This window comes from Triticum aestivum, chromosome 1B (assembly GCF_018294505.1).
Source record: "Triticum aestivum cultivar Chinese Spring chromosome 1B, IWGSC CS RefSeq v2.1, whole genome shotgun sequence".
Taxonomy (NCBI): domain Eukaryota; kingdom Viridiplantae; phylum Streptophyta; class Magnoliopsida; order Poales; family Poaceae; genus Triticum; species Triticum aestivum.
Genome location: NC_057795.1, coordinates 557,732,859 through 557,760,843, shown reverse-complemented (window position 1 = coordinate 557,760,843; position 27,985 = coordinate 557,732,859). Strand labels below are relative to the sequence as shown.

At 44.4% G+C, this 27,985-nt stretch overlaps 2 protein-coding genes, 1 non-coding gene and 1 pseudogene across 4 annotated transcripts; 3 read left to right on the top strand and 1 right to left on the bottom strand.

The window, feature by feature from the left end:
- The first annotated feature begins 15,058 nt into the window (after nucleotides 1-15,058).
- Nucleotides 15,059-15,143, top strand: TRNAY-GUA (transfer RNA tyrosine (anticodon GUA)). Its single transcript is given in 2 exon segments — nucleotides 15,059-15,095; nucleotides 15,108-15,143. It is a non-coding gene; the product is annotated as a tRNA-Tyr (tRNA).
- Nucleotides 15,144-15,377: 234 nt separating this feature from the next.
- Nucleotides 15,378-16,833, bottom strand: LOC123079745 (purple acid phosphatase 15-like; annotated as a pseudogene).
- Nucleotides 16,834-19,729: 2,896 nt separating this feature from the next.
- On the top strand, nucleotides 19,730-23,655 carry LOC123138110 (polyubiquitin-I). Of its 2 annotated transcripts, none has more exons than XM_044558025.1 (5): nucleotides 19,730-20,190; nucleotides 20,303-20,375; nucleotides 20,655-20,728; nucleotides 20,982-21,026; nucleotides 22,079-23,655. In XM_044558025.1, exons 1-5 carry the CDS (start codon nucleotides 20,005-20,007, stop codon nucleotides 23,279-23,281), a joined length of 1,581 nt encoding a protein of 526 aa, XP_044413960.1. In that variant the 5' UTR covers nucleotides 19,730-20,004; the 3' UTR covers nucleotides 23,282-23,655. The 2 variants fall into 2 exon arrangements, with proteins under 2 accessions (XP_044413960.1, XP_044413954.1); XM_044558019.1 differs by having other exon boundaries at nucleotides 20,979-21,026.
- Nucleotides 23,656-26,510: 2,855 nt separating this feature from the next.
- On the top strand, nucleotides 26,511-27,985 carry LOC123138127 (uncharacterized). Its single transcript, XM_044558035.1, has one exon. The coding sequence runs from the start codon at nucleotides 26,644-26,646 to the stop codon at nucleotides 27,817-27,819; it is 1,176 nt and encodes a 391-aa protein (XP_044413970.1). The 5' UTR covers nucleotides 26,511-26,643; the 3' UTR covers nucleotides 27,820-27,985.

Here is a 27,985-nt window from a genome sequence, read left to right as displayed (position 1 = left end):
TTGTATTATCCGAAAATCGTAATACACGTGTGAATACATAGACCATAATATGTCACTAGTAAGCCTCTAGTTGACTAGCTCGTAGGTCAACAGATAGTCATGGTTTCCTGACTATGGACATTAGATGTCGTTGACAACGGGATCACATCGTTAGGAGAATGATGTGATGTACAAGACCCATTCCTAAGCATAGCACAAGATCGTGTAGTTCGTTTTGCTAGAGCTTTTTCAATGTCAAGTATCTCTTCCTTAGACCATGAGATCGTGTAACTCCCGGATACTGTAGGAGTGCTTTGGGTGTACCAAACGTCACAACGTAATTGGGTGACTATAAAGGTGCACTACAGGTATCTCCGAAAGTGTCTGTTGGGTTGACACGGATCGAGACTGGGATTTGTCACTCCGTGTTACGGAGAGGTATCACTGGGCCCACTCGGTAGTGCATCATCAAAATGAGCTCAAAGTGACCAAGTGTCTGGTCACGGGATCATGCATTACAGTACGAGTAAAGTGACTTGCCGGTAACGAGACTGAACGAGGTATTGGGATACCGATGATCGAGTCTCGGGCAAGTAACATACCGTCTGACAAAGGGAATAGTATACGGGGTTGCTTGAACCCTCAACATCGTGGTTCATCCGATGAGATCATCGAGGAGTATGTGGGAGCCAACATGGGTATCCAGATCCCGCTGTTGGTTATTGACCGGAGAGCTGTCTCGGTCATGTCTGCAGGTCTCCTGAACCCGTAGGGTCTACACACTTAAGGTTCGGTGACGTTAGGGTTGTATGAATATGAGTATGCAGCAAACCGAATGTTGTTCGGAGTCCCAGATGAGATCTCGGACATCACGAAGAGTTCCGGAATGGTCCGGAGGTAAAGAAAACTCTAAAGGAAGTGTTGTTTCGGCCATCGGGAAAGTTTCGGGGTCACCCGGTATTGTACCGGGACCACCGGAAGGGTCCCGGGGGTCCACTGGGTGGGGCCACCTATCCCGGAGGGCGCCGTGGGCTAAAGTGGGAGGGGAACCAGCCCCTAATGGGCTGGTGCGCCCCCCCTTGGGCCCCCCTGCGCCTAGGGTTGGAAACCCTAGGTGGGGGCGCACCACTTGCCTTGGGGGGCACTCCACCCCCCTTGGCCGCCGCCCCCCCTTGGGAGATTGATCTCCCAGGGCCGGCGCCCCCCCCCCCTGGGGGCCTATATAAAGGAGGGCAAGGGGGAAGGGCAGCCGCACCCTGTGTCTTGGCGCCTCCCTCCCCCTGCTACACCTCGTCCTCCTCCCGCATCAACTTGGCGAAGCCCTGCCGGAGTTCTGCTGCATCCACCACCACGCCGTCGTGCTGCTGGATCATCATCAACCTCTCCTTCCCCCTTGCTGGATCAAGATGGAGGAGACGTCACGCTGACCGTACGTGTGTTGAACGCGGAGGTGCCGTCCGTTCGGCGCTAGGATCTCCGATGATAGGATCACGACGAGAACGACTACCTCAACCCCGTTCTTTTGAACGCTTCCGCTCGCGATCTACAAAGTGGTATGTAGATGCATCTCTCCTTTCACTCGTTGCTCAGATGAACACATATATGGATCTTGGTGAAACCGTAGGAAAAAATTTATTTTCTGCAACGTTCCCCAACAGTGGCATCATGAGCTAGGTCTATGCGTAGTTCTCTATTGCACGAGTAGAACACAATTTTGTTGTGGGCGTAGATCTTGTCAACTTGCTTGCCGCTACTAGTCTTTTCTTGCTTCAGCGGTATTGTGGGATGAAGCGGCTCGGACCGACCTTACACGTACGCTTACGTGAGACAGGTTCCACCGACTGACATGCACTAGTTGCATAAGGTGGATAGCGGGTGTCTGTCTCTCCTACTTTAGTTGGAGCGGATTAGATGAAAAGGGTCCTTATGAAGGGTAAATAGAAGTTTACAAAATCACGTTGTGGTTATTCATAGGTAAGAAAACGTTCTTGCTAGAACCCAATTGCAGCCACGTAAAAGATGCAACAACAATTAGAGGATGTCTAACTTGTTTTTGTAGCAATTGTCATGTGATGTGATATGGCCAAAAGTTGTGATGAATGATGAATGATATATTGTGATGTATGAGATCATGTTCTTGTAATAGGAATCACGACTTGCATGTCGATGAGTATGACAACCGGCAGGAGCCATAGGAGTTGTCTTTATTTTTTGTATGACATGCATGTCATTGAAGAACGCCATGTAAATTACTTTACTTTATTGCTAAACGTGTTAGCCTTAGAAGTAGAAGTAGTCGTTGGCGTGACAACTTCATGAAGACACAATGATGGAGATCATGATGATGGAGATCATGGTGTCATACCGGTGACGAAGATGATCATGGAGCCCCAAAGATGGAGATCGAAGGAGCTATATGATATTGGCCATATCATGTCACTACTATATAATTGCATGTGATGTTTATTATGTTTTATGCATCTTGTTTACTTAGAACAGCGGTAGTAAATAAGATGATCCCGTATAATAATTTCAAGAAAGTGTTCCCCCTAACTGTGCACCGTTGCTAAAGTTCATCGTTTCGAAGCACCACGTGATGATCGGGTGTGATAGATCCGTACGTTCACATACAACGGGTGTAAGACAGATTTACACATGCAGAACACTTAGGGTTAACTTGACGAGCCTAGCATGTACAGACATGGCCTCGGAACATAGAGACCGAAAGGTCGAACATGAGTCGTATGGAAGATACGATCAACATGGAGATGTTCACCGATGATGACTAGTCCGTCTCACGTGATGATCGGACACGGCCTAGTCGACTCGGATTGTGTAACACTTAGATGACTAGAGGGATGTCTAATCTGAGTGGGAGTTCATTAAATAATTTGATTAGATGAACTTAATTATCATGAACTTAGTCTAAAACTTTTGCAAAATATGTCTTGTAGATCAAATGGCTAACGCTCATGTCAACATGAACTTCAACGCGTTCCTAGAGAAAACCAAGCTGAAAGATGATGGCAGCAACTATTCGGACTGGGTCCGGAACCTGAGGATCATCCTCATAGCAGCCAAGAAAGATTATGTCCTAGATGCACCGCTAGGTGAAGCACCCATCCCAGAGAACCAAGACGTTATGAACACTTGGCAATCACGTGCTAATGATTACTCCCTCGTTCAGTGCGGCATGCTTTACAGCTTAGAACCGGGGCTCCAAAAGCGTTTTGAGAAACACGGAGCATATGAGATGTTTGATGAGCTGAAAATGGTTTTCCAAGCTCATGCCCGGGTCGAGAGATATGAAGTCTCCAACAAGTTCTATAGTTGTAAGATGGAGGAAAACAGTTCTGTCAGTGAGCACATACTCAAAATGTTTGGGTTGCACAACCGCCTGTCCCAGCTGGAGATCAACCTCCCGGACGAGGCGGTCATTGACAGAATCCTTCGGTCGCTCCCACCAAGCTACAAGAGCTTTGTGCTGAACTACAATATGCAGGGGATGGTGAAGACCATTCCTGAGGTATTTTCAATGCTGAAGTCAGCAGAGGTTGAAATCAAGAAAGAACATCAAGTGTTGATGGTCAATAAGACCACCAAGTACAAGAAGGGCAAGGGTAAGAAGAAATTCAAGAAGGGCGGCAAAGATGTTGCCGCGCCCGGTAAGCCAGTTACCAGGAAGAAGTCAAAGAATGGACCCAAGCCTGAGACTGAGTGCTTTTATTGCAAAGGGAAGGGTCACTGGAAGCGGAACTGCCCCAAATACTTAGCGGACAAGAAGGCTGGCAACACTAAAGGTATATTTGATATACATGTAATTGATGTGTACCTTACCAGTACTCATAGTAACTCCTGGGTATTTGATACCGGTGTCGTTGCTCACATTTGTAACCCACAGCAGGAGCTGCGGAATAAGCGGAGACTGGCGAAGGACGAGGTGACGATGCGCGTCGGGAATGGTTCCAAGGTCAATGTGATCACCGTCGGCACGCTACCTCTACATTTACCTACGGGATTAGTTTTAAACCTCAATAATTGTTATTTAGTGCCAAGTTTGAGCATGAACATTGTATCTGGATCTCGTTTGATACGAGATGGCTACTCATTTAAATCTGAGAATAATGGTTGTTCTATTTATATGAGAGATATGTTTTATGGTCATGCCCCAATGGTCAATGGTTTATTCTTAATGAATCTCGAATGTAATGTTACACATATTCATAGTGTGAATACCAAAAGATGTAAAGTTGATAACGATAGTCCCACATACTTGTGGCACTGCCGCCTTGGTCACATTGGTGTCAAGCGCATGAAGAAGCTCCATGCTGATGGACTTTTAGAGTCTCTAGATTATGAATCATTTGACACATGCGAACCATGCCTCATGGGCAAAATGACCAAGACCCCGTTCTCCGGAACAATGGAGCGAGCAACCAACTTATTGGAAATCATACATACTGATGTGTGTGGTCCAATGAGTGTTGAGGCTCGCGGAGGATATCATTATGTTCTCACTCTCACTGATGACTTGAGTAGATATGAGTATGTCTACTTGATGAAACACAAGTCTGAGACCTTTGAAAAGTTCAAGGAATTTCAGAATGAAGTAGAGAATCAACGTGACCGAAAGATAAAATTCTTATGATCGGATCGTGGAGGAGAATATTGAAGTCACGAATTTGGTACACACTTAAGAAAATGTGGAATTGTTTCACAACTCACGCCGCCTGGAACACCTCAGCGTAACGGTGTGTCTGAACATCGTAATCGCACTCTATTGGATATGGTGCGATCTATGATGTCTCTTACCGATTTACCGCTATCATTTTGGGGATACGCTCTAGAGACAGCTACATTCACTTTAAATAGGGCACCGTCTAAATGTGTTGAGACGACACCGTATGAATTATGGTTTGGGAAGAAACCTAAGCTGTCGTTTCTAAAAGTTTGGGGATGCGATGCTTATGTCAAGAAACTTCAACCTGAAAAGCTCGAACCCAAGTCGGAAAAATGCGTCTTCATAGGATACCCTAAGGAAACCATTGGGTATACCTTCTACTTAAGATCCAAGGGCAAGATCTTTGTTGCCAAGAACGGATCCTTTCTGGAAAAAGAGTTTATCTCAAAAGAAGTAAGTGGGAGGAAAGTAGAACTCGATGAAGTACTACATCTTGAACCGGAAAGTAGTGCAGCTCAGGAAAACGTTCCTGTGGTGCCTACACCGACTGGAGAGGAAATTAATGATGATGATCAAGGTACTTCTGATCAAGTTGCTACTGAACTTCGTAGGTCCACAAGGACACGTTCCACACCAGAGTGGTATGGCAACCCTGTCCTGGAAATCATGTTGTTAGACAACGGTGAACCTTTGAACTATGAAGAAGCGATGGCGGGCCCAGATTCCAACAAATGGCTAGAAGCCATGCAATCCGAGATAGAATCCATGTATGAAAACAAAGTATGGACTTTGACAGACTTGCCCGATGATCGGCGAGCGATAGAAAACAAATGGATCTTTAAGAAGAAGACGGACGCGGATGGTAATATTACCATCTATAAAGCTCGACTTGTCGCTAAGGGTTATCGACAAGTTCAAGGGGTTGACTACGATGAGACTTTCTCTCCCGTAGCGAAGCTGAAGTCCGTCTGAATCATGTTAGCAATTGCCGCATACTATGATTATGAGATATGGCAGATGGACGTCAAAACGGCATTCCTTAACAGGCATCTTAAGGAAGAACTGTATATGATGCAGCCGGAGGGTTTTGTCGATCCTAAGAATGCTAACAAAGTATGCAAGCTCCAGTGATCTATTTATGGGCTGGTGCAAGCATCTCGGAGTTGGAACATTCGCTTTGATGAGATGATCAAAGCGTTTGGGTTTATGCAGACTTATGGAGAAGCCTGCGTTTACAAGAAAGTGAGTGGGAGCTCTGTAGCATTTCTCATATTATATGTAGATGACATACTTTTGATGGGAAATGATATAGAACTTTTGGACATCATTAAGGCCTACTTGAATAAGTGTTTTTCAATGAAGGACCTTGGAGAAGCTGCTTACATATTAGGCATCAAGATCTATAGGGATAGATCGAGACGCCTCATAGGTCTTTCACAAAGCACATACCTTGATAAGATTCTGAAGAAGTTCAAAATGGATCAGTCCAAAAAGGGGTTCTTGCCTGTATTGCAAGGTGTGAGATTGAGCTCGGCTCAATGCCCGACCACGGCAAAAGATAAAGAAGAGATGAGTGTCATCCCCTATGCTTCAGCCATAGGATCTATTATGTATGCCATGCTGTGTACCAGACCAGATGTAAACCTTGCTGTAAGTTTGGTAGGAAGGTACCAAAGTAATCCCGGCAAGGAACACTGGACAGCGGTCAAGAATATCCTAAAGTACCTGAAAAGGACAAAGGACATGTTTCTCGTTTATGGAGGTGACGAAGAGCTCGTCGTAAAGGGTTACGTCGATGCTAGCTTCGACACAGATCTGGATGACTCTAAGTCACAAACCGGATACGTGTATATGTTGAATGGTGGAGCAGTAAGCTGGTGCAGCTGCAAGTAGAGCGTCGTGGCGGGATCTACATGTGAAGCGGAGTACATGGCAGCCTCGGAGGCAGCGCATGAAGCAATTTGGGTGAAGGAGTTCATCACCGACCTAGGAGTCATACCCAATGCGTCGGGGCCGATCAAACTCTTCTGTGACAACACTGGAGCTATTGCCCTTGCCAAGGAGCCCAGGTTTCACAAGAAGACCAGGCACATCAAGCGTCGCTTCAACTCCATCCGTGAAAATGTTCAAGATGGAGACATAGATATTTGCAAAGTACATACAGATCTGAATGTCGCAGATCCGTTGACTAAACCTCTCTTGCGAGCAAAACATGATCAACACCAAAACTCTATGGGTGTTCGATTCATCACAATGTAACTAGATTATTGACTCTAGTTCAAGTGGGAGACTATTGGAAATATGCCCTAGAGGCAATAATAAAAGGATTATTATTATATTTCCTTGTTCATGATAATTGTCTTTTATTCAGGCTATAATTGTATTATCCGGAAATTGTAATACACGTGTGAATACATAGACCACAATACGTCCCTAGTAAGCGTCTAGTTGACTAGCTCGTAGGTCAACAGATAGTCATGGTTTCCTGACTATGGACATTAGATGTCGTTGACAACGGGATCACATCATTAGGAGAATGATGTGATGGACAAGACCCATTCCTAAGCATAGCACAAGATCGTGTAGTTCGTTTTGCTAGAGCTTTTTCAATGTCAAGTATCTCTTCCTTAGACCATGAGATCGTGTAACTCCCAGATACCGTAGGAGTGCTTTGGGTGTACCAAACGTCACAATGTAACTAGGTGACTATAAAGGTGCACTACAGGTATCTCCGGAAGTGTCTGTTGGGTTGACACGGATCGAGACTGGGATTTGTCACTCCGTGTTACGGAGAGGTATCACTGGGCCCACTCGGTAGTGCATCATAAAAATGAGCTCAAAGTGACCAAGTGTCTGGTCATGGGATCATGCATTACGGTACGAGTAAAGTGACTTGCTGGTAACGAGACTGAACGAGGTATTGGGATACCGACGATCGAGTCTCGGGCAAGTAACATACCGTCTGACAAAGGGAATAGTATACCGGGTTGCTTGAACCCTCGACATCGTGGTTCATCCGATGAGATCATCGAGGAGTATGTGGGAGCCAACATGTGTATCCAGATCCCGCTGTTGGTTATTGACCGGAGAGCTGTCTCGGTCATGTCTGCATGTCTCCCGAACCCGTAGGGTCTACACACTTAAGGTTCGGTGACGCTAGGGTTGTATGAATATGAGTATGTAGCAAACCGAATGTTGTTTGGAGTCCCGGATGAGATCCCGGACGTCACGAGGAGTTCCGGAATGGTCCGGAGGTAAAGAAAACTATATAGGAAGTGCTGTTTCGGCCATCGGGAAAGTTTCGGGGTCACCCGCTATTGTACCGGGACCACCGGAAGGGTCCCGGGGGTCCACCGGGTGGGGCCACCTATCCCGGAGGGCCCCGTGGGCTGCAGTGGGAGGGGAAACAGCCCCTAGTGGGATGGTGCACCCCCCCTGCGCCTAGGGTTGGAAACCCTAGGTGGGGGGCGCACCACTTGCCTTGGGGGGCACTCCACCCCCTTGGCCGCCGCCCCCCCTTGGGAGATTGATCTCCCAGGGCCGGAGCCCCCCCTGGGGGCCTATATAAAGGAGGGCAAGGGGGAAGGGCAGCCGCACCCTATGTCTTGGCGCCTCCCTCCCCCTGCTACACCTCGTCCTCCTCCCGCAGCAGCTTGGCGAAGCCCTGCCGGAGTTCTGCTGCATCCACAACCACGCCGTCGTGCTGCTGGATCATCATCAACCTCTCCTTCCCCCTTGCTGGATCAAGACGGAGGAGACGTCACGCTGACCGTATGTGTGTTGAACGCGGAGGTGCCGTCCGTTCGGCGCTAGGATCTCCGGTGATAGGATCAGACGAGAACGACTACCTCAACCCCGTTCTTTTGAACGCTTCCGCTCGCGATCTACAAAGTGGTATGTAGATGCATCTCTCCTTTCACTCGTTGCTTAGATGAACTCATAGATGGATCTTGGTGAAACCGTAGGAAAAATTTTATTTTCTGCAACGTTCCCCAACAATAAGTCCCTATCTTTCTATGTGTCCGGTTGAAATGTTTTGCTCATGTGTACGCAGTGAGTGTTAGCAATCATAGAATACTATATGATGGTTGAGTATGTGGAGCTCTTACTTAGACTCTGTTGAATAAGTTGAATTTCAATTTCTTGGTGACTGAGAACATAGGTTGTTGAGTTTCAAGAGAATTCAGCGTTTGAACCTTAACATGTGAATTGGTTGCTACTTTAACATGAGAAGTGTTATAAGAAAGAATTGTTGTTATGATTCTAGGAAAAGTGATTGAAATTGTCATTGATCAAACTTGTGCACTTTGCTAGCATTCACACGTCATAAATTGTCATCGAGGACGAGTAGGAATTAAGCTTCGGGATGTTGATATGTATCCAACGTATTTATAAGTTATGAAGTATTCATGTCATGTTTACAACAATTTTATATGGTTTTGGTATGATTTGCACGGAACTAACCCGGACTCATGTTGTTTTTAGCAGAACTACCATGGTGTTGTTTTTTATGCAGAAATGAAAGTTCTCCAAATGATCTAAAACTTTTTGTGGATTTTTTATGGACCAGAAGAGAACCATTGGGTCAGAGCAGCACCTAGGGGGTGCTCCAAGGGGGGCACAACCCACCAGGGCGCGCCTGGGCCCCCAGGCGCGCCCCGGTGGGTTGTGCCCACCTCGGTGTCATCCCGTACCCCTTCTTTGCCCTATAAGTTCCCAAATATTTCAAAACCCTCGAGAACACCCTAGCTCGTAAGTTCCGCCGCCGCAAGCCTCTGTAGCCACCGAAAACCAATTGGGACCCTGTTCCAGCACCTTGTCGGAGGGGGGAATCATCTTCGGTGGCCATCTTCATCATCCCAGCGGCCACCATGATGAGGAGGGAGTAGTCCATCCTCGGGGTTGAGGGTTTGTACCAGTAGCTATGTGTTTAATCTCTCTCGCGCGCGATCTTGAATGTGACGATCTTGATGTATCATGGGCTTTGTTAACATAGATGGATCATATGATGTTTCTCCCCTCTCTACACTTGTTGTGATGAATTGAGTCTTTACCCTTTGAAGTTTTGTCTTGCCGGATTGAATGCTCAGATCTGAGAACACATGATATATGTCTTACATAAGAATACCCGTGGTGGCAATGGGGTATTATTTTTATTCACTTGATATATGTTATGGCACTCAACTTGCGGATTCCCGAGGTGACTTTGGGGTAATCTATGCATAGGGGTTGATGCATGTTTTTATTATCTATTCTCCGATAGAAACTCTGTGGTCTCATTGTAGCTCTTTGTGTGGATTGAGTATTATGAATCTGAAATTGTTTGATACATATTGTATAATTAACTCACGGGTACTCGCGGTGACATTGGGGTATCTAGGTGACATTACAGTTGGTTGATATACAGCATATGGTGTTATTTTAGTATGAACTCTTGATTAGATCGATTGGAAAGAATAGCTTGCTGTTATTTTAGTACGAACTCTAGGATAGATTGATCGGACGGAATAGCTTTGAGGTGGTTTCGTACCCTACAAACAATTTCTATCTGTTGTTCTCCGCTAATAGGAACTCGGGAGTGATTCTTTATTGCGCTCTGAGGGATAATCATATGATCCAACTATGTTAGCATTGTTGAGATATTGCACTAGTGAAAGTACGCACCCTAGGCCTCATTTTCCATCATTGCACTACCTTTTGTGCTCCATTTACTATTTACTACCTTGCTGTTTTTTATTGTTTGCATTACAAAAAATCATATCTACTATCCATACTACACTTCTATCACCATCTCTTTGCCGAACTAGTGCACCTATACAATTTGCCATTGTATTGGGTGTGTTGGGGACACAAGAGATATCTTGTATTTGATTGCAGGGTTGCTTGAGAGAGACTATCTTCATCCTACGCCTCCCACGGATAGATAAACCTTAGGTCATCCACTTGAGGGAAAATTGTTGCTTTCCTACAAAACTCTGCGCTTGGAGAACCAACACGTGTCTACAAGAATAAAGTTCCATAGTAGACATCATGGGGTTCCGGTAACCCCTCCGATACTCCGGTATGACCCGATACACACCGAAACCCTTCTGGTGTCCGAATACTACCTTCCAATATATCAATCTTTACCTCTCGACCATTTCAAGACTCCTCGTCATGCCCATGATCTCATCCGGGACTCCGAACAACCTTCGGTCACCAAAACACATAACTCATATAATACATATCATCATCGAGCATTAAGCGTGCGGACCCTGCGGGTTCGAGAACTATGTAGACATGACCGAGACACCTCTCCGGTCAATAACCAATAGCGGAACCTGGATGCTCATATTGGTTCCCACATATTCTACGAAGATCTTTATCGGTCGAACCGCAATGTCAACATATGTTATTCCCTTTGTCATCGGTATGTTACTTGCCCGAGATTCGGTCGTCGGTATCTTCATACCTAGTTCAATCTCGTTACCGGCAAGTCTCTTTACTCATTCCGTAGTGCATCATCCCATAACTAACTCATTACTCACATTGCTTGCAAGGATTCATATGATGTGCATTACCGAGAGGGCCCAGAGATACCTCTCCGATACTCGGAGTGACAAATCCTAATCTCGATCTATGCCAACCCAACAAACACCTTCGGAGATACCTGTAGAGCATCTTTATAATCACCCAATTACGTTGTGACGTTTGATAGCACACAAGGCATTCCTCCGGCGTTTGGGAGTTGCATAATCTCATAGTTGGAGGAATATATATTTGACACGAAGAAAGCAGTAGCAATAAAATTGAATGATCATTATGCTAAGCTAATGAATGGGTCTTGTCCATCACATCATTCTCCTAATGATGTGATCCCGTTCATCAAATGACAACACATGTCCATGGCTAGGAAACTTAACCATCTTTGATCAACGAGCTGGTTAAGTAGAGGCATACTAGGGACACTGTGTTTTGTCTATGTATCCACACATGTATCAAGTTTCCGGTTAATACAATTCTAGCATGAATAATAAACATTTATCATGATATAAGGAAATATAAAATAACAACTTTATTATTGCCTCTAGGGCATATTTTCTTCAGAGTTTATGACAACTGTACTATCAAGAGGGGCACAAGCAAAATTTCTTTGGCATTAATTCCAAGACGAGATCTTAAGCTAGTCCTCAAAGGAATCCACCTTAGCCACTTTACTGGTATGTTTTTCAACATTCTCGGTACCACTTATTTTCCTACCCGGTACTTCCGAGCCTATATAGAGTAAGTCCTCCCAGCAAACCCAGTTTTCTATAGGTCGGAACTGCCATTGATGTTATGTTATATGTTGAGCCATGTTTCCACTGAAACTCTTCCTGTTAGCTTCGGCGCCTTCGAGCATAACATTTTTCATGCAACTTTTGAGGCCTTTTTGGTTTGCCTCTATATTAGGCCACATTTTAATTCTAGTACTTCCGTGCACATCCACCTGGTACCGAGCAACTGGCTTTGTTCTTTCGGGTCTACTCTATTCCTGTAGAAAAGATCCGCGGTTTTGTTGGTCAGAGCCTTTGCTTTATTTTACCTCTTAAGTTCATAGTACAATATTTTCTCTTAGGTTTTCGATCAAGACATGCTCTGGTCACTTAAATATTTGAAAATGTCCAGTAGTTCAAAGAAGTTTTATCCAGTACTTTTGGGCTAGTTACTTTTTCAAGTGACGATTAGATTTCTACGACCTCTATATATAGACTTGGACCAACGTTGTGGCAACCACCTCATCCCATCCCAACCCTCACAAGTTCAAGTCTAGATAGTCTTTAGGCAACAAAGGATGAAAGGAAGTTGTTGGGTGATTCCAACAAACTTCCATGATTCTTTAAAGGGGCCAGGCTCCTCTCTTCTTCTTGAATCCCTACACCTAGTGTTCCTTTTTTCTTATACCACTCATATTGTGTGTGTGTGTGTGTGTGAGAGAGAGAGAGAGATAGGGAGATCCTATGGGTACTTGAGAAAGGCTTTGCTTGAAGATCTTTTGAGGATTTCTACCGAGTGACTTTGCTTTGCTTGTTACTATTGAAGGGTGTGCGCCTCCTAGATGGTTAGGACTTAGGATTCACTTGAGAGCCATTTTCATCTATATTGTGAAGGACTCAAGAGTTCGTGAGGGCTCAAAGGTTTCCTACTTCGTGAGGATGTACCCCTTAGTGAGGTTTCTTAATGCACTCTACGGTACAATAGGTATGTTTTCCTTGGTGGGCCACTTGGTGGGAAATATAGCTAGGATCCTTGTGATCCTAGAATCATTGGTTCAAAGCTAGTGTCCATCAATGTGGAGTAGGATAGCACCAACTATTCAGACCACAGGGAAAGAATCCAAACTCATTTGCGTTTGCATCCTCAGACTCAACTCTTACTTTCTTGCAAGTTTCCTTATTTTTCCACAATACTCTTTCTAGCTTGGTTGTTAAAGTGTTCCTAAGTACCAACATAGAAGCTTGTTGCTTAAAACAACCAACTTGTAAAATGAGTGTGGTTTTATTTTTATATGACTATTCACCCTGCTTCCAGTCTCGAAACATTCAATACTATCAACCTTTGACCATGTCGGAGCCACGCAGGGACAGCCACGCAACCAAATCCATGTAGGGATAGCTTGACTTGTCAAATGGGGCAATAGGCGGTGAGCACGATCGGATGTTGGTGGGCGGTGGGAAGAGGGTGTTGCCACCACGATAGCGGCAGAAAGAGGGAGGGTAGAAGGAGTGGGTTAGAGCTCAAAGTATACTTATATATAGATGGACTAGGTGGGACTTTTGGGTGTTGTATTATTCTAGCTAGTTGGAATGTTAGAACTGCCTAAGAATGACTAAGGTCGGTTGCCACAAAGCAACCGACTGCAAAAAACTTTTCCTGGTTGGCTGGAAATTCCGACCGGCTCGGTGAATTCTCTGAGGCGGTTTTGTTTTTTCAATCGACTAAAATAATTTATTGTTGGAGCAGGTTATTTTAATATGGTTCCCTGAAAATATTGCAGGTGTACATTACTTGTATACTATTTCCCTTCGTGAATTGTCTCTCTTGTCCGACTTAAAAGCTAGGATTTGCACTAGTGAGGTATTGGCACCATGTGGAGGCAACCACCTTGTTGCTCGGTTTTTGAAACACAAGTGACCACATGATGAGATTATAAATAATCTTCTTGAGAGTGAGGGAGTTGCGCCGGTGTTCATTGTGAAAACCTTCGCCTTGCAAGCATCGCAAGTTTTCCAAAGAAATATGAATAGAATCAAATGGTTATATAGATGAGGGACTGAGATAAGTCCTAGAGAGTGTCGAGATAGCCCCTTGGAGAATGCCTACGAATTTCCAAATCCCTGTGGAGAGTAGACAATGGAGGAAGATGTCGTCACGGTCTTCCACATGGTGATCACAAGGCATGCAAATACTATTGGGAGCAATGTAACTTTGTTAGGGACTCTGTTGCCCCAGACTAGCATATCAATGGGGTTTCATCTTCTTTGTGGAGAACGATTTTGTATGTGTTCTTAGTGGGTAACGATAAGCCACGGATGAAGAACCAATCATCATTGTCATTGAAGAATAAGAAATACTACAACAAAAACATCAATGGAAACAACTCTACATAAGAAACTACGATATAAGGGGTCAATGTTTGCATTGATGTGTGTTTGTTGCAGTATTTCTTGTTCTACTCCCTTTTGGATCCTCACACATGGTTTTTATTCAATTATTTGACTAGCCAAATCAGCCAATGAAAGATGAAATTTTTTGTCGGCCAGACCAAACGAGGCCCAAACGCCAAAGTCACCCAGACACGAAGCAAGATAAGGCACCTAGAGCTGAAGGGACTAAGGATGTGAAGACATATGGCGGACAACGTGGTATTGGGGGCCCAAATCCATAGGCCAAATATCAAAAGCAATCCTACCACATGGATGCCAAACCCATTTTGTGGCCACTCGACCGATACTAACAGAATTCAGAAAAGAAGACCAAATCCCCGAAATGGACGATAGAGAAGAATGGAATCCAAAAGTACAATCTTGTAATAACAAGCATGCAGCCTCACCGATGGAGACCAGTAGAGCGGTGGTAGCTAGGGTTTCTCAAATTCGGTGATGTAAGTGTTACCATTTGAGTTGCAAGCTATATAATGGTGGTGTTGGTATGTTCAATTATTTTTTTCACGTCAAGTTGCCTGTGTATGTATTTGATTCAGATGTTGTGTTTGACTCCAAGTGTTATACCAGCATTGCTGGTTCTATCACTCGCAAAAAAAAATAAAAGAAAAATAAAAAGAGCATTGCTGGTTCAATTTGTGAAGATCTATTTCACTATACGACGCGAGTCCTGTGGTCATATTCACTAACTTTCCGTGCTACCAATTGTCACAACCCGACCTTAGCTCAGTTGGTAGAGCGGAGGACTGTAGTGTTGCAGATAAATCCTTAGGTCACTGGTTCGAATCCGGTAGGTCGGAAGTAATTTTTTTTGTTATTCAAATTCCCAATGGTACCCGCGAAAAAAGAGCGTTCCCGATGATGCTGTGCCCTGTTCAATTTTTAATTAATTTATATGATTATATGATGTGCGTATGTTCTTTCTAACTTGTTGTTTCATGTACAAACCGCATTGCTCCATCTATTTTGCCGGGTGCTTCCCTGGCTTCGCCCGGTCAAGGCTAGGATGGAGCGGGACTACAAAACTGTACTGATCAAAAACCATACATGTAGCAGTCCAAAGGAGCCAGCCATTTTAGCAGCTTGTTGAGCTCCTGAGATGCTAACTTAATGGAGAGGGCATCCCGCCGAGGGACTGTCCTGTGCATCCACAACGAACAACGGCGCTGAGAATCTACACGGGTGATAAACACAAGTTATAGATTCCTTCTCTCGAGAAAGGCTATTAAAGAACATAGACTTCAGTCTTCAGAATCACCAATCTAGTGAAATCACACCCTTTGGCTGCAATAGGCACTTATCTGGTTCCTCCGTACTATATACTTCCTCCGTTCACAAACATAAGATGTTCTTATGTTTTTTCCACTCATTTCAGTCTGTATGTAGTAGTTCATATTAAAATATTCAAAACATCTTATATTTCTGAACAGAGGAGTAGATCCGATCTCCTACACTCCGTTCTACATATATATTCCTGGTTCCGGTGCCATGTCCACAAGGCATATGCCGAATTCACCACATCTCTTGTGTGAGAACTGGTACAATAACATACACATGACACATTCCCTTCTGTGTCGCACATCGAGTGGGGAGCGAAGAGGAGAAGGAGAAGGTGAAGTGATTTGGTTACCTCTAAAATGTCGCCGCCGAAACTGCTTTCCCTGCATTCCGGCTGTCATTCCCAGCAAAAATTCCCCTTGGCGGGTACAGAAGTGAATGTCAGATGGTAGACTCCACCAAAAATTCAGGGTGGTTGTCACCCGGTAAGGGACACTCTCCAGGGTCATCTGCATGATCAGTGTCGAATTTCTCAATGTTACCGCCATCCCCGATCGTAATGTAAACTGGCCCGCACGGATTCAACGAGTAGTCGAACACCGGGTTCATCCTTTGGTATGCGCGTACCTTGAGTAATCAATGTAGAATCAAATAAACTGCACTTGTTCGGAAAAAATGGTATCAACAGCAGGAACTGAGGGAAGTACGATTGGTTAATCTAGATGGGGCAAAAGAAAGCAAAGAAATTGAAGGAATTTAGTCTGAATCAAACCATTTACCAAACAATGCATATGCTCATGTCCTGCGAAGACAATGTTGATCCCATATGTTGGTAGAGGACTCCTTCTATTTCTTGCCTCATGCACTCAAATTCCTGGTAGTGTGAGGAACAGTTATACCAGGGCGAGCGCCAAGAAGCGACAACCCATGGTGTGACTTTCTGCAGATCCTTCTCTAACCACGAGTACTCACCTCCTATGCACAATGATATAACTACCGCGTGTTAGTTACTAATATCAGCAATCCAGCATCAGTATGTACATTCAAAGTACTGTTGGTTGGCAAAATGTTGCGAAGTACAGTCCATGGTCGTCATAAAAAAAATGTTGCAATTTATCAAGGGGGCAGGCCATTCATCTAGAATTCCAGATGAAACGTTGGTAAGTTGGTTAACATATTACCTGTACGATTATAGTCGACGTAGGCAGATAATTTTGAAAAGTGTGTTCATTGTAGGCAGATCATTTTGAGAAAAAAAAATGTAAACACCTCCTTTATTATAGGGTAGGGGTAAAGGGATAAGCACCTAATTTAATGTAAAGTGTGTTCATTGTAGGCAGATCAATTTGAAAATTTTCCCCTACCAACCTCGGTTATCTTCAGGAATAGAACACCTCCATGGAGGTGTCAGGCTCAACTTTTTTAGCCAGCGTCACATTTAAGAAAAACATGATGAACTTTTGGCAAATCAACAGGACTTTTTCTTTAAACACGATGAACATTTTCTAAAACCATGATGAACATTTTTCAAATAAATGATGAATAATATGTTTAAACTCGATGGATACTTTTTAAAAATAATAAATAACAATGTTTATATACGTGATGAACAATTTTCAAATGCACACTGAACCTTTTCTAAAAATATGATGAACAATTTTTGTACATGATGAAAAATATTTTTAAACATGAGGATCATTTTTTAATTACAACCTGAACATTGATTTAAATGAGCGATGATATTTCGTAAATTCATGATGAACCTTTTCATAAACAATAAGAAAATTTCCTTATACCTGGTGTAAACATTTTTAAATGCATGATGGACATTTTTTAATTTATGATTAACATATTTTAAAACAATGCCAAGAATTTCTGAAATAAATGACGATCATTTTTTATAAATATGATCAAGATTTTTAAATACACCTTATTTTTTAAATATAGGATGAATATTTCTTAAATGCATGATCAACTTTTTTATATAAAATTAAAATTATTTTAAAATACACATCAAATATTTCAAAGACACAATGCACAGTTTTTAAATACATGATGGCCTTTTTCAAAATATTCATTGGACATTTTTTAAATGCACGATAATTCTGTTTTTGATAAGCACTATCCATATTTTAGAAAGAGGAACTAAAAGTAAAGAAAAAACAAATAAATGAATAAATAAAGAGAAAACATAGGTATGAAAAGGCAGAGAAAACTTTAAAAGTTTCAACTCATTTTATAAAAACATATTTATATGTAATCAAATTAGAAAATTAAAAGAAACAGAAACACAAAAGGAACATGAAGAAAAAAATTTAAAAATACAGTAAGAAATAGAAAATGAAGAACATAAAACAAATTAGACAAACACTAAAAACAGAAATAAAGATAATAATCAGACCAAAAACCAGATCAGAAAAACCATACACAAAAACCTGAAAATAAATCTTAAGAAACTGGTCTATTCATCTACTTCTATGTCGGCCCTTCTCCCGTCGGCCTTGAGGCGAGCGCTAACGTGTTGTCACAATAAGCGATAAATAGCCTTTGCATGGCATAGCATCGTGAGAGCTATATCTAGCTCATTGCAAGATTTATAGATAACTCACATATCCATCTCGGCTGGTGTAATGTGGTGATGGGTTTTGGGAACCTTCCATCCGGTTTTTGGAAGGTTGCAGTCGGTTTTTATTCTTTTCATATTTATGTGTTATCAATTTATTTGGTTTTCTATCAATTGTTATTTTTATCTTTATTTTTAAATCTTCTATTTTTCCTTTCTTCAATTATGATTTTTCTTCTCCTTGTTTTCTTTTTCATTTTCCCATTTTAAAATACATGTTTAATTTTTGCTAACACAGGTTGATTTTTTTAAAAGCATATTGAACAATTTTTAGATACACGTTGAACATATTTCAATTACACGATGTGAGATTCATAGTGAGCACGTTTTTAAACACATAGTGAACTTTTTTCATGTACATGATAAAACATTTGGAAATTATATTATGAGCATTCTTCTAAACATGATGAATATTCTTCAATACAAGATGAACAACTTTTTTAATACATGGTGCATATTTTTAATAAATTGTGGATATTTTTAAATACACAATAAGCAATTTTCAAGTAAAACGAATAGGTGTAACCAGTGCTAGAAGCTCTCATAGTCTAGGGAAGGATAATACAATGTCAGCCTTACCATTCAAATAAACATTTTTCAATACACGGTGAACAATTTATAATTTAAATTCAAAAGTTTTGGAATATACTATGAATATCTTTTAAAGACATCATGAATATTTTTCAATACAAGATGAATAATTTTTAATAGATTATAAATATTTTTCAAATACATGATGAATCATTTTTAACACACTATGAACAATTTTTCAATGTGTCAACTAACACCGGCCTTATATGTGGGTCCACCCATCACCTATTTGGGCTAGGTACTTCACTTTTCGGAAAACCTATCCCCCTAACAATACCTGCCACGGTTCATATCCCAATGTTAACGGCTGTTTCATGATTCCATGACCAGGCGAGCTCGTTCACTCGTATGAATATTTTTGGAAAAGGTTCACTAATTCTGCACCAAAAGAAGCAGGTTCACTAATGTTGCCGCCGCTGAGGGAGAGGGCGCCGCGTTGGCGCACCTGCGCCGTGCGCCACGACTCAACGACGGACCGGCTGGAGCTGCAGGCCTCCACATCGTGCTGGCCGCGCTTGTGTGGTGGCGACCCGTGGTGGCCCCATGTCCCTGACCTTCTCCCGCCATGGATCTGCGCTTGAAAGGGAAAAACGCCCGGAATTAATCGCCAGAGCTATGAAAGGAAGGTGGCGGAGGGGGACGAATCTTATCCGAGACGGAAAACCTAAAACGCCCCACTCCCGTAGATACCACCTGGAGAAGGGACGGTTTACGGGCCACCCGTATACTCCCTTCGTCCGAAAATACTTGTCATTGAAATGGATGTACGTCTACATCCATTTCAATGACAAGTATTTTCGGACGAAGGGAGTATCTTTTACGGGCCGAGAAAAATATAGTCCGGCCCGGAAAAACCCGAAAACGCTAAAACGGAGCGGCCGGATCAGTCAAAGAGGTCTCTTCCCCACCCTTCCGCTTCCACCCCCAAACCCCAACTCTCCCCACTCTCTCGCTCCTGCCGCCATGGACGGATGACGAGCTTGCTTCTCTCAGAGAAAACCCCAAATCCCCTCCTCGCCCTTATCACACCGTCGGATTCCCCACTCCACGAGCTTCCCGTCGACCCCAATCTCGTCCACACGCATTGATCTGCTCTGCTCTGCTCTCCGCTCCAGGGCCACTGCTACCACACGAAAGCTAGGGGGAAAAAAACATCATCCGTCGTCTCCATGAGCGACGGCGGTTCGGGTGCGGCGCCGCTGGAGTTCCCCTCTGCGGAGTGGCGGCGCGTCTACGACCGGCTCATGGGGTTGCTGCCGCAGGTCGAGGCGCTCGCCGCCGACCGCGCGCGCCTGGAGGAAATCAACAGGCTCTCGGAAGCCCGCGAGAAGAGCCTCCGTGCCCGCCTCCTCCAGGTGATTCGCTGGACCGCGAGCTCCCTCTAGGGTTTCTATCAATTTGGGGTTTTCACAAAAATAATCATGGCTTGTTCGCGCCTGATGCTGGTTCCTGTGCTTGCGACTGAAGACGGAGGCGAGCAGGGAGAGGTGGAAGACGGCCTACGCAGAGCTGCCTCCAGGTGCTAATCCCAAGCTTGCCGGTAATCCCTCCTCTTCTTCTCAGGATGTTTCCGCCACAAGAAAGTAACTTGCTTTGAATGATCTGGGTTAGATCCCTTTGAAAGTAACTTGCGACTGAAAATTGGCATCATTCTCCCTTTTGGCTCGATCCCTTTGGGTCAGGGAGTTATCTATGTCGCTTTATGATGTGCTCAATAGCAATTTGGTTGTCCATTAGAAGATTTTAACTTCTAGAACAAAGCGCCCAATTCTAGTGAATTATGCTGCTACTGATATCATTCCTTTTGTGTTCAATGTAGAACTTCAAAAGAGGGACTTGGTGGATTCCGAAGCCTGTGAAGCTCTTTCTGACCCCGATAACTCTCAACTCAAGGTACTCACTGAAACATCAGTTCCACATCTGAAAAGCAATCTGTCCAGCTTGTACATGCCATGATTTTCTTAGTCGTTGATCTGTGCCCATGGTTTTTTTGTTAATTAATAATGCATGATACAACCTAAAGAAAGTTCCTGGAAACAAAAACCATTAATTAGGGGTTAGGTTCGATTTCCATGATATCTGATGTCTACATAGGATAATCCTCTTCTGGGGGAGTGCTAATAGACCAGGGTCTGTTTTGTAGCAGGTGACTGGTGAGGATACTAATGAGATGGATCTTGAACAGTGCACTGTGAGTCTCCCTTTCAATCTCCTTTTCTCACGTACTGCTCCATCTTTGCCTGATCCATCCCAGATTCAGCATATGTGATACTTATCTCCTTGAGATCTAGATGATTTTGCTGGTTCATTTGCTGTAAACAATTTTGCAATGTCATCTTCTCTATAAATCGAGTTGATTGAAGTGTTCATATTCCTTATAAGATAGCTGTTTCTTTCACTTTTGGCATCCGAGTGGATCCAATATTGCTGACAGACTCCCTGATGAATTAACCTTGCACGAGAACTGTGGTCGTGATCAGCCTTATATGACCATATAGCAACTTGAAGGTCTTCCTGCTCCTGTTCAGCACTTAACAAGTTAACATTGCCCCATACTTGTTTCTGGCCAGTCAATCATTTAATTTACAAATTGTGACATTTTGCTGGCCAAAGATATAAAGGACAATATCCTGAATCATATACAGCTGTTGGTCTGGTCTCAGTCTCTAGTAGGGTCTACCTGCATATAACGTGTGATCTTGAATGTATTTGTCTGGTAGTTTTTTTTTTGTATTTACAATCCGTGGATTAATTTGAAGGGTAATGCATCATATATGGGGTTGATCTCATAAGACTTGTCAGATCTTATGACTGGTTAGATGGAGAATATCAAACTTGTTCTCGTTTGATTTATATTTAAAGAAGTAAAAGGACTAATCTGTAGGATTCTCGAGTATTATGTATTATAATATCACAATATCTGTCAACTTTGTGTAAGATACTTGATTTTCTGAAAACATTGTTGTACATCTATGAATGACTGACAACATAGCCCAAACAGTCTTGATGTTTATATTTAGCAATAATTTGCTAGTCCTTCTGATCTTAACAAGATGTATTACACCGTGCAACACCAACTATTATCATCGTGGAACTTGATAATTTGTTGCGGTTAATGTGCAAATTTCTGTTTTTAGTTCTACTATCTGTTGGAATTGCTACTATTCTTTTCATTTACAGTTTGGTGTGTTTAATGAAAGCCTTGTGTCTAAGATGCTAATGTTTTGTGCGCTTGTTCAACAGATGCAGATCTTTGTCAAAATCAACTGTTCAAATTTTCAAAGAAAAAGAAAGATCCACTGTTTAAAGACTATCACTCTTGAGGTCATGGGATCAGATACGATCTACGATGTCAAGGATAAGATTCGAGACAAGGAGGGCATCCCTGAAGGCCAGCAGAGACTCATGTTTGGCAGTGAGCTGCTGATGGACAGCTGCACCCTGGAGTACTACAACATTGAGGAAGAGTCCACGCTCACCCTTGACCTTGTCCCCCGAGGGATGCATATCTTTGTCAAGACACTGACTAACAAGATCATGACTATTGAGGTTGGGGGAGAAGATAGCATATACATTGTGAAGGCAAAGATTTACGATGAAACCACCGTTTGCCCAGGCAGACAGCGTCTCGTCTTTGCTGGGAACGAGCTAGAGGATGGCTGCACCTTGGCTGACTACAACGTGCAAAATGAATCTACACTTCATATTGTGTTCCGCTCGGCGTGTCAGAGAGATGGGATGCACATTTTTGTCAAGACACTGACTGGCAAGATCATGACTATTGATGTTGAGGGAGAAGATAGTCTATACAGTGTAAAGGCAAAGATTTTTGATGAAACCGGCATTCCTCCAGGCAGACAGTGTCTCATCTTTGCTGGGAAGCAGTTGGAGGATGGCCGCACCTTGGCTGACTGCAATGTGCACAACGAAACTACCATTCATCTTGTGGTGTTTCATGGCCTCACGTGTCACAGAGGTGGGATGCACATGCACATCATTATCAGGGGACTGACTGACAAGATCATGACTGCTGTGGCTGAGGGAGAAGATACCATATATAGTGTGAAGGTAAAGGTTTCCGCTGAAACCGGCGTTCCCCCAGACAGACAGACTCTCATCTTTGCTGGGAATGTGCTGGAGGATGGCCGCACCTTGGCTGACTACGATGTGCAACATGCATCTACCCTTCATGTTGTGTTGCGTGGCGTCACGAGGCAGAGAGGTGGGATGCGCATATTTTTCAGGACGGTGAACGGGAAGGAGGTCATTGATCGTGCGTTTAAGCCCAGGCAGACCATTGACGATATCAAAGCATGGATCTACTCTGAGTTGTGCATTCCCCCGGACCATCAGCATCTCTCTGACCAGGGCGGCGCCCCCCTGGCTGAAGAGATATCTCGTTCGTGCACCCTTGTTCTGCAGATCCGTCCTCCTGGTGGTCAATGAGATGGATGTAAATCAGTCCTTGGCTGGTGGTGGTGTTAGTGAGAGCTCAGACTCGGTAGAGGCTGAGTTTGAAGCGCTAGTTTAGCATGCGTGGGGTCATTTTGGTACAATGCAGGGTGTAAAATGAATGGACAGTTGTAGTTTCTGGGCTGGTAACAAGAGTCACTCGCAACGCTGTGTACGTAGGTGGGGTTTCTGTGAAGGTGTGAGCACTTGATGTCACCGTGAAGCTTATGGTGTCGTTAGCCTAACATGTTACTATGTTGAGTTTGGTAGTATTAAGGAGAGAAGGATATATATTCCCTTGATGCCCAGAAATTAACTGTTGATGAGCATTGTGCTGCTCTGTTTTGCCTAAATTTTCTTTTTGTTTCTTTTCAGAATCCCTAAACCATATACTCCCTCCGTCCGGAAATACTTGTCATAAAAATGCATAAAAATGGATGTATCTATAACTAAAATATATCTAGATACATCCATTTCTCCGACAAGTATTTCGGGACGGAGGGAGTACTAGATGCAGAGCAAAGATAGACAGTGGAGATCTTCACCAATCACCAGGGCTGATCATTACAACTTTTGCTTTGTCTCCTGCATCAAATTACTCTATTCAAGGAGAGCACATTGCACAAATTTCGGATGTAAGACTTCTGAGCTTGCACCCGTATAAATTTCGGAGTCGGTAAATTCTGCCTTCAATGGGGAATAAATAAGAGGTATCGACCAAAGTAACTAATTGCTCTGAAAACCGGCTTCGTTTCTGTGTAACTGAAGCTCATTAAACTACTACTGTAGATCATTCATACACACCCTAAGGCCTAGAGCCTGTGGTGGTTACTTTCCTTTGCTGGTACTCTGGAAACAATTGGTCCGAAATTTGATCATTCGGTCGTACCTTGAGTTCAGTTATTAATAATAGCTCTGGAAGCTGGGATCATTCATCTTAGTTACCTTTGCACCTAGTGCGTTTCAAACCAGAAGCTCAAAGGCAGGCTCACGGGATGATGATGATTCGTTGACTGAAATCAGGAGACGCCGAATTCAACAACACTGAAACTGAAACTCTACCTATCGCTGCTGTAGCTGACAGCAAGAACAGAACACAATGTACAGCAAGCACTATGCTCGACTTTGTCGCGATTGTCTAACCAAGTTCCGTCTCAGTATGATTTCATTGTGTTTGCCTTGTGAAGTCGATGCAGATGTTGGTGTCCAAGCTTCGTCCGGCCATGGAGAGATGCCTGGAGCTGCATTTCGTTCGCCGTAGCCGTCCTGCTCTGAACGGTGAACCTGAACCTGAAGGACCTGGACTGGATCGGTCTCAGTCTGTAGGCTTTTGAGCTGTTCAAAGGAGGGGATAGTAAGTACTCCTTCCGTCTCATAATATAAGAATGTTTTTTACACTACACTAGTATAAAAAATGTTCTTGTATTATGGAACGGAGGGAGTAATTAATTACCTCTTCGGGTTATGTGTAGTGAGTATTCTTTGCCTGCCCAGTGCTGGGTTATCTTCTGCTCGTGTCCAAATTGATTGGGGCCCACTGGCAGTCTCACTCGCCTGCTGACTGTTGAGTCTACGGTTGCGAAGCCTCTCTTCTTGTTCAGTACGAATGGATGTGTATAATAACGTTAGAAGAAAAAGGATGTAGGTAATGAAAAATTAAATTACTGACAGACGGAAGAAGACGGTCCGCAGTAGTAGTAAGCAGGGTGAGATTATTATGCTTCAAGTCAAAATTATTTGTTGCTACTCCCTTCGTCTCGTAAAAGACGTTCTTATATTATGGGACGGAATATTACAAAATAACAGGTGTATGCAGCCTGGTAGTACCATTTTGTGGAAAATAATGCTCGAAAAATTTAAGCAGTGACATGAAATTGTTGATGGTGCATCGCGTGAAGTGATTGAAGATGACCATCAATAACATGTGTCTACTACGACAAGTTTTGTCTGGCTCCAACGAGAAAGGGGTGATGACGGCGGCGCGCCTTCGGCTCGCTTCAGTGCTTGCAGTCGTCGCTAGGTGGTCTATGAATCTGGATGTATTTTTTGTTATTTCTTGTGTTCGTTATACTGCCAGGATTGACCATGAATAGATTGGAAGTTTTCTGAAAAAAAAACATGTGTTGAAAGTTTGTAGAAACCACCCAAGAAAAAGAAAAAAACAACCAAGTCCATGGAGGTCTCATGCCGGTGCCCACATTGTCACTTTGATCGGGATTCTCGTCGTGATTCTTAGATCCTAGACCCGCCACAATGATCTTGGTTCTTAGGTCCTAGATCCACCGCCCTGCTCTGACCTTGTCGAAGAAATGTGCTTGATCCGCCTTCCACTGCCGCTTGCACATCTTCGACATAACCAACATCTCCACCTTCCTACATTGTCGTCAACCAAGACAACAACCGTCAACAATACCCCCGAAGCAATCTTCACAAACTTCACCATGATGCCGACAACCCTAGATTCATCGCCCAAGAGGGAAAAACAGAAGATAAACTCACCAAACTCCTCCCGCGACTGAGGTGGGTCTAGCGCCAGGGCATCGTCGTCGTCGCCGCCGCACGACAAGTTGCAACCAGTGGGAGAGGGGAGCAACAACCTCACCAGGAGGACCGGAGCCACCGCCCATAACATGTTATAACGAATCAAGCATAGTTAAAAAAGAACGGGACCAACAGTCGGACTGAAAAAAACCGAAACAGGTGGCCCTGACGGTTTTTCAAGCTCATAAGACCGTTCTGCAATTGGAGTAGAGAAAACCGATAAAATCGACCGGTTTTCCGGAAAAAAATGGAGAATAAACCGAAGAAAAATAGAAAAATGATTAATGCAGAATTTGGAAGAAGTGGGGTTCAATCGCATGACGCGTGGGAGCAGGAATTACGATGCTCATGGCACAATAAACAACTCGACCATGCTACTTTGTTTTCAATTATGAGGAAGTGATTTTATTTGACCATTATTTAACACTATATTAGCATATATAAATATTACTAAACATATAGTACTATTTTATGTAAAAAACCGGCCGATGAGCCGATGGTCCGACCGGTAAACCTGAACCGACAGGCTCACCGGTTCAATCTCCGGTTCGGTTTTTTAAACTATGGAATCAAGGGCAAATCAGTCAATTTGTGGTGGAAAGAGGGAAGGACCCGTTTGCCATGGGGGCCTCTTTAACCAAACAGACCAGGATTTGTCCAAATTACCCCCGTCCATACTGAATCGACCCAGCCACGGTGGATCGAGAGATTTGAGATAGACGAGAGGAAGAGAGAGGAGGCCGCGCAGCCGCCGCGCCGTGCTCCTCCCCGGCCGCCGCTCCCCCGCTCTCCCACGCCGGGACCGGCCCCGCCAAATGCTTCGCAGCCGCCGCCTCCTCCTCCCCGGCGGCGTCATCCCGCCCGTCTCGCCTCTCTCGTGCGGCCATCCCCCTCTCGCGCATTTCCTCAAACACCTGCCGGGTAGCCATGCCGGCGTCTCCAACGCCGCGGCGGACCCGTGCTCCCTCACGCTCCACTTCCTCCGCAACTCCTGCGGCCTCCCGGAGCCCGCCGCCGCCAAGATCGCCGGGCGCGTCCGCCTGCGCTCCACCAAGAGGGCGCACGCCGTCCTCGCCCTCTTCCGCGGCCTCGGCCTGGCGGGCGCCGACCTCGCCCGCGTCGTGGCCGCCGCCCCCGAGATGCTCAACTACCGCGCCGACGCCATCCTCGCGCCCAAGCTCGACTTCTTCCGCCGGGACCTGGGCCTCACCGACGACCGCATCCGCAAGATCATCCTCTCCAACCCGTACCGCTCCCTCTGCTACAGCCTCGAGCGCCGCCTCCGCCCCAACTTCCTCCTCCTCAGGGAGCTCCTCGGCACCGACCAGAACGCGCGCTCCGCCGTCAAGAATTCCTTGGAGCTCATCCACGGCAACGTCCGCTCCGACCTGCTCCCCAAGGTCAAGATCCTCCGCGACCATGGCGCCACGAACGCTGTCATCGTCAAGCTGGTCACCACGCACCCCAGGTCGCTCATTCACAGGTCCTCCTTCTTCAACGAGAGCCTGGCTGCCATGAAAGAGCTCGGGGTCAGCCCGTCCTCTGGCATCTTCCCTTACGCCTTTGGGCTGTTTGCCAGACTGAGTCCGGTGACATGGAAGCGCAGGATCGGCAATTATCTCAGCTTGGGGTGGACCGAGGAGCTGGTGAAGCTGGCCTTTGTCAGGCACCCCTACTGCATGTCTGTATCAGATGACAAAGTGAGGCGTATCTCGCACTTCTTTGCTGATAAGCTTGGCTGGACCCCAGAGTATGTTTCAGCTAGCCCGATGCTTATCTCGCTCAGCTACGAGAAGCGGCTCCTACCAAGGTACCAGGTGCTGGACATATTGGTGTCAAGGGGTGTCATCCGGCGCATCCGAATAAGCCACTTGATACTGGGGGAGAAGAAGTTCATGGAGAAGTATGTCACTGGTTACCAGCAAACTATTCCTGAAGTTCTGGAAGCTTATAGAGGAGCTGGGACAGACAGTGCTGTGACTGTGAAGTAGCTGGAAGATTCTGCTGCGCTCTACCCTGCACAAAGGCACTGTCCTTTCCCTGGCCTCGACTGTCAATTTTGTTATACTTTACTGCACCTTTTCCTTTCTGAAATCATGCCATGCAATGAACCTGGGATCAACGAAACTTATATCCTGTTTGTTATGCCTATCTCTA